Below are 9,652 nucleotides of genomic sequence, written 5' to 3'. Positions count from 1 at the left end.
TGCTCTTCAGACCCAATTCATCTATCTGTCGGTGTCCCTCAGATCCCTTCATGGTTCCCTCGAGCTTTCTCTTTATCTTCACCTACTTAGTACAGTTTTATGGGACATCAACATCAGCTTTCATTGCTACGTTCATGATACCAAGATCTACTGGAATAAGTTTCCCAGATCGAGTGATAGTTACTCAGATCTAACCGTCCATTATACCCAGATGTACTTACTGGTCCATGTTACCCAAGCTATCCATCCATGAAACCCAGATCAACTTGTCAATGTTACCCAGGCTACCCGTCCATGATTCTTCATTCATACCGGTTCTCAAGGTAAGTTGGCTATAACTCAAGGCCTCATGGTGGTAATTCACCTGCTGTGACGTGTCCCATCTCATAGGATGTGTGTAAAGAAATTAAAACCCTCAACAACTTTGAACTCAGGTTGGACTGCCTACTCAAGGCCTTAATGAGCAGTGACAACGACTGTCTTTTCATCGGAGAGCTACCCTGAGTATGTCGTCTTGGAAAACAACCCTGAACAGTTTTGGTCGTTGTGTTACCATGTGTTAAACCCTGTGCTTCATTCACACGACGCTGCTGCCTTTGACACCTGTGTGCAAGGTGTGTCCCTTAAGGAAATGCCGGTGATGCTGAAGTCGCTCATAGAAGGTGTAGAATTTGGGGACCGTTTGTGTCGAGGCACAAAGGTCCCGACCTTTGACCCCAACATTCTGACTTATGAAATGTAATGAAAAACAAATGTTGGTTAGGGTGGCTGGTTTGGGATCTTGGTGTCCTGAGTTTGAGCCCCGTTGGCTGCTGAATTAACGCCAGGTGAGGTTGAGTCAGCCTGTCATCCTTCCGAGGTCGGCAAAATTAGTACCAATGTACTGCTGACTGGTATAATGGTTGCTGTTCCATGCCTGAACACAACCACGGTGCGGTAATCTTTATCCTGATGAAACGAAGGAAGGAATGCCGTGAAGGAGAAGGAGAAGCAGAAGGCGTTTATTAGGTTTTAAAATAACAGGACTGGAGTTCAATTTGTATCACTATCGAAGTAAACAGAGGCAAGTTAAGAAAATAACTCGACAAGCCAAAAGAGACTTTGAGAAGGACATGGACTAAGAATATGTAGGTCAAGGTCATATGGTGATCCGAAACAAATATTGGCATCATTGAATCACTGGCCATTCATGGTCAATCACCAGGAGTAAGCCGGGGAGCCGCACAGTTGGCGATTGCAAACATCCAGGTTCCCTGCGCTCACGAAGTGAAAAGCGGGGTTTCGCGATGTGCCGTACGTATGTGCGTGTCTGCATTTTAAAATTTAATTTTCTCAGCAACCGTTAGTCTGATTGACACAAAAATTGTCCAAGTTGGTGCTCCTCCTCCTGTAGAATTGTTTTTTTATCATAATTATGACGTCATAAGTAACATGGTACAGGCGCCATCTTGGATAAACCGAAAAAACTTGCACCTCCACATCTCCGAAACCACTCCGTGGAAAGAATTTACACGTGGTTCGTTGTCAAGCACTCCCCACAGGAAATAAGATATGTTAATGATGATGTCAACGATGCCTTCATTATGACGTCATAATTCGACAAGTGCAATGCTTGATCCAGTCAGTATGAAAAAATAAATTCTCTGCAATTGTTGATCCAATGGACACAATTTTCACCGTCGGAGCGCCTCCTCCTGCAGAATTTTTCAATGGTAATTATGACGTCATATGTCACGTGGTACTGGTGCCGTCTTGAAAAAAAAAACCAAAATACTTTGCCCCTCCACATTACCGAAACCACTCCATGGAAAAACATCAAAACATTGTTCATTGAAATGTACTCCCCATGGGGAATCAGATACGTTAATGATGATGTCATCAGTTCCTTCATTATGACACCACATTTCCCACCAAATTGTAGCAAAACAGGAGGTGGCGGTTTTGGCCATGACTGGTCTACGTGTCCTGGACGTCCTCGATTGTATCAGCTTCACCGATACGCTGTTTCATCGGATACTTGGACGACAACTCTGTTTCTCTCACCCACACCATCTTCTCTTCCATGAAGTACAACGAATGACGACGTGATGTCAGCAGGGGAAGGGGTGGTTGCTCAACTCGTGTAGAGGTGTGCGTGTGTGTGTGTGTGTGTGTGTGTGTGTGTGTGTGTGTGTGTGTGTGTGTGTGTGTGTGTGTGTGTGTGTGTGTGTGCGCACATGTGCTAACTTGGCCATGTTGGAGTATAGTTCTTCGGTGTTTACCCACTACCTCTATTTTGAAGTGCGAATGGTCAAGTTTTGATCTTTATTCAATGAGAAATCGCCTGCTTGTCACCACATACACATTCCAATAAAATCACCGTTTCAGGGAAGGATACTCATGAAATGGTCATGGCCCCGGCACCACAGTATAGCTTTGGTTACACGACATTAACCCCGCGTTTTGAATTGGCCAGCGTTTTGGAAAGGCCAAAACCTATCTGGACCAGGAAACGAGCTTCCCTTGGGGGAGAAGTGATCAACTAGGCCCTGTCCGTGTCAGTTGTCCCAAAATTCCTCATCTCTATTCATTTATTTATTTTTTAATACTTCCACTTATTGTGGTGGCATGATTTCATGCTTTCAACTGGTTATGATCAACAGTGCATCACCACTGCTCCCGGGTATGGGGGTACCATTGATGCAACGGCCCTATTACCAGTTCACCGGTACTCATTCCGCCAACCTCGGAAGGATGACAGGCTGAGTCAACCCCACCTGGTGTTAATTCAGAGGCTGACAGATCTTAAACTCAGGACTCGAAGATCCCAAGCCTGCCAACCGAACCACTAAGCCAACACCAGGCTTCATCTCTCCTTTCAGAGATCTTAATTTTAATAATCACAGGGATGCAGCAAGCAACACTGCAGGGTGATCTCGTACCAAACAGGCCAAAACACAAGCTGTGTGTCACGTGTGTTCACAGACGGGTGTGGACAAACACGTGGCATTCACCATATCATTCACTGAAGTTGCAATTTCTGCAACTTGTCTCCTAGTCTGACAAGATATCAAAGCTGCCCTTCAAAGCCAACCGCAGACAGGGCATCCTTCATCATTCCTTGATCAATTGGGACTACTCACGGCCGACAACTCCACAAGGCCCGAGTCCACAGCTCAATGTAGGAGAACCCAAAATGCACAACTTGAAGCATTTCAAACATAAATTCCTGGCTTTGCCATTGGCTTGTACAAAGGCTTCGTCTCCAACTAACAGGGTAAAGGAACGGACTGGGAGCGAGTGTGTCTTGTGTGGGAAAAAGCTCCAATTCTTTATTCAAACTGCACAGAGGAACCACGGCACTTACTGTCCGTGGAAATCCACACTTAGTGCGAAGGAAAGTGAACTGGATGTAACAAAAAAAACACTTTTGGAGATTATGATCAGGCCTTGCTGTTCATGTGGGGAAACCCAAAGGGACATGTTCATTGCTGGGAGGACACGCCGGCAAATCGCTCTGCACGCTCAGGGTGGCCATCAGTGGGGATGCGAGGAAACGACCTCCTGTATTGGCGATTCAAGCTGTTCTTTGGGTAGGGTGTCAATTCAAATGAGTTGAGAACAATAAATTCAAAAAATTCACAAAACATTCAACCGAACCAGTCAAATTGAAAATGCAGGAGAATCCTCAGGTCTGCAGGTGGAGCCGCAGGAGAAGAGACGTTGACGAGGAAATCGTCGCGCTAGCTGGCTCCAAAAATGGTGCAGAGATGACTTTTATCACTGAGACATCAATTGACAGCTCGAAACCTTGAGGATAGCCGAAAACGCGATGGTGAGAACGTTTTTACACAATGACGAGGTTACCAAGAAGGTTCCCTGCAGTGCCAAGAGGTCTGTCGGAGTGTCCGGTGGGCAAAGCCGAAGCAGCTAACGGGTCGTACGTTACACTTCTGCACCAATTGCAATGCTCCAAAAGATGCGAATCCTTCAGCCCCTGACGTTTGGAAGGGCGACTGCGAGATGGTCACGTGGACGGTGAGATTTCCGTTCTCGGCAAACAGACGTGCGGTACTCAAGTTGATGGTGAAACAGTTCTTGTTAAGAATTGCTGTGTCGATGCCTTCTTGAACGGGGCTCGGCGTGGCATCCCAGGTGAGACGACGGCGATGACCGACGAGCTTGATGTGGTAGGTGAAGTGCTCGGCCTGCTTGCGTGTCCCGATGAGTATCACGATAGCGAACAACTGATCACGGCCATTGGATTCCCCTTGCTTCGTAAGGACGAGGAGGAAATGAAAGCCAAAGCAAAACTGCATTCGGACCCAGTCCTGGGCGTCACCGAGTTCGATTTTTTCCACAACTATTCGCGTTTCCTCCTCCTCTAATTCCGTAATGAACTTGTGCTCGTCTTGCAGATGCGGCACCATGGCCTCGAGCCGACCCTGCCACCTGCAGGAGCTACTCGGACAAGGGCAAGGGTACGGGTGGAATTCACACAGGTCTTCGTGGTCCGGCTTGTCGGTGTACAGCATCCTCATTTGACAGCCGGAAAAAGCATACCTGCACGGAAAGCGCACGACTTCCGCCAATTTTTCCCGGGACAGATTACGGTCACCGCTCATCGGACCCCAGCAAATGGCGCAGCATGTGAATTTTGACCGGCATGTGATGCAAACCATGTGACCGTACATGCACTTTATGATGGGCGGCAGAAGGTACTCAGGGCACAAGGAGCACCGGAAGAAGTTGAGCAGCTGTTTGTTCATCCGTGACATGTTCCAGCCTCGATGGAAACGTTGTGCTGGAAGTGACCGAGATACACCGTTGGAAACCCTCAGTCCATGCAGCCCACTCATTCCTGTAAACAGGTGTGTATCAAGTTCGTGGAGGAGCAGGGTAATTGTACTCCACCACTCTCCATCGCCGGAGGGGCGATGACGTAGGACGTCGTGCAACGTCTGACGTCATAATTGCGAATCTCGATGACGTTTATGCAACATATTAAAACAGAATAATGAAATAAATATAAATCATCCAATCATCATCATCTTGGATTCAGGCAAAGTTTGATACAAAGTGCAAGAGTCACAGTGCTGATCATATACTGTCCGCACTGGGCCGCACAACAAGACAGGCTAAGAATGACTAAAGATATCACGTTTATTCTCCTTTCTTACTCCCTCGACACTCCGTCCCCCTTTTTAAAGAGTATTTCCATTACTAACCGACCTGTCACTGCCACACACCTCGTCTGTGTCTTTCAAAGGGATCTCAATCGAGTCACTCGTGGCCCTCTCCTGACGAGACAGGAAGTGACGTCACCGCATTGAGAAGCGCGATTTTTTTTTAATTTGTGTTCGTGAGCTGCACACGCTTTAATAACGGCTTCTGTTTTCAATTAAAAAATAAATATTTTAAAATTTGTGTTCGTGAGCTGCACACGCTTTAAAAACGGCTTCTGTTTTTCATTAAAAAATAATTATTTTAAAATTTGTGTTTGTGAGCTGCACACGCTTTAATAACGGCTTCTGTTTTTCATTAAAAAATAAATATTATAAAATTTGTGTTTGTGAGCTGCACACGCTTTAATAACGGCTTCTGTTTTTCATTAAAAAATAAATATTATAAAATTTGTGTTTGTGAGCTGCACACGCTTTAATAACGGCTTCTGTTTTTCATTAAAAAATAAATATTATAAAATTTGTGTTTGTGAGCTGCACACGCTTTAATAACGGCTTCTGTTTTCAATTAAAAAATAAATATTTTAAAATTTGTGTTTGTGAGCTGCACACGCTTTAAAAACGGCTTCTGTTTTTCATTAAAAAATAATTATTTTAAAATTTGTGTTTGTGAGCTGCACACGCTTTAATAACGGCTTCTGTTTTTCATTAAAAAATAAATATTATAAAATTTGTGTTTGTGAGCTGCACACGCTTTAATAACGGCTTCTGTTTTTCATTAAAAAATAAATATTATAAAATTTGTGTTTGTGAGCTGCACACGCTTTAATAACGGCTTCTGTTTTCAATTAAAAAATAAATATTTTAAAATTTGTGTTTGTGAGCTGCACACGCTTTAATAACGGCTTCTGTTTTTCATTAAAAAAATTAATGTTTTAAAATTTGTGTTTGTGAGCTTTTTGTGAGCATCCTACCTCTTCATTAAAAGTGTGGACCTCAAATATCCGGGGCCTTCGCTCAAACCTTTCAGATCTTTCCATGCAGGTTGCCACTGACAAACCAGACATTATCTGCCTAACAGAAACTTTCCTCTCCCAAGACGTGTCTGACTCCCAAGTATCTCTCCCCGGTTACTCCCTCTTACGGGATGACAGACCTGAGCCTCGTCCTGGTGGAGGTGTTGCTCTCTTCATCAAAGACTCTATTCCTCACTCTCCCTGCACTGCTCTCACTCCCCCACACCCCCAGGAATACCTCTGGCTTCGGCTTCCCCTCCACTCCCACCTCGTGTTTATATGTGTACTGTACCGTCCACCGAACAGTGATGACTCCATCTACACCTCACTCTCCGAAAACATGGACCATCTTCTATCTTCTCATCCAAACTCTCTCTTCCTCTTATGTGGCGACTTCAATTGTCATCACGCCAGTTGGCTAGGTGTGGGTACCTCTCTCACCTGCCATGGGACATCAGCAAAAGCTTTCTGTGACTCATTGGGACTGACTCAATCGGTCAACTTCCCGACCCGGATCTCAACCAATGGTACTCCATCTCTTCTGGATCTGATTTTGACAAATTTCCCTGACAATATCTGCTGCTCTTCCTTCGCTCCAATTGGTTCTTCTGACCACGTCCTTGTTAAAGTGGACATCTCTCTGGCTGTTATCAGAGAACCACCTCACCGCCGTCGAGTCTGGCATTTCACTCAAGCCGACTGGCAGGGTCTCCGAGCAGCCATCAAACTTACAGACTGGTCTCCTATCACTACTTTCTCAAACATCAACTCATCCTGGGAATTCTTTCAAAGAAACTTGCTCTCCCTCATGCACAGATTTATCCCCTCTCGTGTTCAGTTGTCTTACCCTTCCTCCCGCCCTTGGTTTACTGAAGCTTGTGGCGAGGCAGTTGTCCTGAAACAACTTGCCTTTGCCTCATGGAAAGCAAACCCAACTGAGGGCAATCTCAGTTCTTTCCACAAAGCTCGGAACAAGTGTGTAGCTACCCTCAGGAGAGCCAGAAAACAACATCTTTCTCATCTCAAGTCTGAACTCTCAAACCTCTCTCCCTCCTCAAAATCCTGGTGGCGTTTAATCAAATCTGTTTCTGGTGTATGTTCCCCCTCCATCCCCTCCCTTACCTCAAATGGCCGCACTGCTGATTCCACACGTGATAAAGCTGAATGTCTAAACTCGGTGTTTGCAGCTAAATCTTGTGTCCCAAACCCATCACTATCTCTACCCACTTTACCCAGTCGCACCCAACTGTCCCTGGACTCTGTATCCTTTTCTCCTGACAAGGTGGAGAGCTTGCTTTCAAACCTCGAGTCAGATTCTGCAACCGGTCCAGACGGCATCAGCCCACGTGTCCTCAAAGCCTGCTCTTCTGCTCTTGCTCACCCTCTCTCTGTTCTATTCACCCTCTCATTTTCCCAAGGTCATCTGCCATCTGCTTGGAAATCTGCTAACATCACTGCCCTGCATAAAAAGGTGCAAAAACAGATCCCTGTAACTATAGACCAATCAGCCTTCTCCCAATCATCAGCAAGGTTATGGAATCCATCATCGCTTCAGACATGAAATCCTTCCTCTTCTCCAATGGCTTGATTTCCAATCATCAATTTGGTTTCAGACCAGGTCACTCTACCCTAGATATGCTGCTACTGCTCTCCCATCAATGGATGGAGGTCCTCAATGCCAGACAGGAAATCCGAGCCGTATCCCTGGACATATCACGTGCTTTTGACACAGTCTGGCACCCTGCCCTACTCACCAAACTCTCTTCCCATGGTATTCAAGGCCATCTCCACTCATGGCTCGCAGACTTCCTCTCCTGTCGCAGTCAACGTGTGGCCCTAAATGGAGTTCTTTCATCCCCTCTTCCTGTGCAGGCTGGAGTTCCTCAAGGTAGCGTTCTGGGCCCTGTTCTTTTTCTGGTTTTCATCAATGATCTCTCGGACTCTGGAAAATCCTCTATTTCTCTTTGCCGATGACTCCACCCTCTGCCGTACCATCTGTCATCCCTCAGACCGGCAAGCAGCAGCTTCTTCGCTCACTGCAGATCTGGATAAAATCACAAACTGGTCCAACACGTGGAACATGTCTTTCAATCCAGACAAATCTCACACTCTCACTATGTCTCTTCGAAAGGACCGTTTACAAAACCCCCCATCCACTTTCTCAACAATCCTCTGGAAGAAGTCTTTTCTTTCAAGCTTCTGGGTCTCACTATCTGCCATGACCTTTCCTGGGAAAGTCACATTTCCAACCTTGCCTCAAAAGCCAGTCGCCGACTGGGAATCCTCCGTCGTGCAAAGTCCTTCCTCGGCCCTCTTGAGCTCCTGACCACTTACAAAGCTTTTGTCCGTAGCCTGATGGAGTACTGCTCTCCCCTCTGGGCTGGTGCTCCTGCCTCCCACCTTTCTCGACTTCACGCTGTCGAAACCAGGGCTTTTAAGATCATCGGCATCTCCCGCAATGAAGCTGAGTCTTTGGGCCTCTCACTCAATCACCGCAGGTTGGTCGGTGGTCTTTCTGTCTTCTACCGACTCCTCTCCAGCCTTGCCCCCCTGCTCTCTCTGTGATTTGTCCCAACCACATTTCCACAGGGCGCTCAAGGTCCGCCAACAACCCCCTTCTGGTAAAACTACCAAAATCACGAATCACTGCTCATCTTCACTCTTTCATTCCTCTTTTTCCCGCCTTTGGAATAAACTTCCTCACTCTATTCTTTCCCATTCTTCCCTCCAGGCTTTCAAAACAGCTGTTCACCACCACCTCTTATCTTCCCCCATCCAAATCCTCGATCTTTTCTACCCCCGATAATCCACCCAAGCCCACTTCCTTCAATTCTCCTGCTTTCCTTCCTGAAAGTCCCTTTAATGTCCATCTTCCCCTCGCCATGTTCCCCGTCCCATCCCCATCCCTCTCCCTTCCACAGTTCACCTGTGTCTGTTCCCCAATGTTTTGTCCCTTCCACTCCCGCCCCTCTTGTCTCATGCCTCCTTGCTGTGAGTTGTGTGTTAGCTCTCATACGAGCCTCGACCAAGGTATACAAAAAAAAAAAAAAAAAAAAAAAAAAAAAAAAGCACAGAGAGGAAGGACAGAGGAAACGTGATGAGGAACGAAAACCTGAACGTGATGAATCGCTCAAACAGCAACCAGGTCAACAACAGAAACCACACGTTGTTGGAGTGCAGAAGGAACAAAAACCTCAACGTGATCAAGGCCTGCAACAGGTGCAGCACGGTGTTGATGGATCAGACCGTAAGCAGGATCTTCAACAGGTGAGGACTCTTCAGTACTTGGGAGAAGTTGGGGGTGAACACACTGGGTACAAACACAGTGAACCCCACGATGAAGTTGTTCAGTTGGATAATTGTAATTATTATTTTTGTGATAAAGGTCACATATTGGCATGGTCATCCCCACGCAGGATAAATAACAAGAATTATAACTCACCTTGATTGGATCAAATCGACTCATTCACCTTG

At 46.1% G+C, this 9,652-nt stretch overlaps 2 protein-coding genes across 3 annotated transcripts in view; both read right to left on the bottom strand.

Annotated features, from left to right (window-relative positions):
* Nucleotides 1-9,652, bottom strand: part of NOL9 (nucleolar protein 9) — a 218,576-nt gene that overhangs the window by 192,422 nt on the left and 16,502 nt on the right. The gene's annotated exons all lie outside the window — the stretch shown is intronic.
* On the bottom strand, nt 1,022-5,361 carry LOC147008928 (E3 ubiquitin-protein ligase SIAH1-like). 2 transcript variants are annotated; one of them, XM_085864100.1, is made up of 2 exons: nt 5,212-5,361; nt 1,022-4,840 (listed from the first exon to the last, which is right to left on the bottom strand). In XM_085864100.1, the coding sequence occupies exon 2, from the start codon at nt 4,836-4,838 to the stop codon at nt 3,843-3,845; it is 996 nt and encodes a 331-aa protein (XP_085720226.1). In that variant the 5' UTR covers nt 4,839-4,840; nt 5,212-5,361; the 3' UTR covers nt 1,022-3,842. The 2 variants fall into 2 exon arrangements, with proteins under 2 accessions (XP_085720226.1, XP_085720225.1); XM_085864099.1 differs by having other exon boundaries at nt 5,229-5,337.

This window comes from Eptatretus burgeri, chromosome 18, assembly GCF_056783735.1.
Source record: "Eptatretus burgeri isolate ZD-2024b chromosome 18, Ebu_testis_v1, whole genome shotgun sequence".
Lineage (NCBI taxonomy): Eukaryota > Metazoa > Chordata > Myxini > Myxiniformes > Myxinidae > Eptatretus > Eptatretus burgeri.
This window is presented reverse-complemented; position numbering and strand designations above follow the sequence as displayed.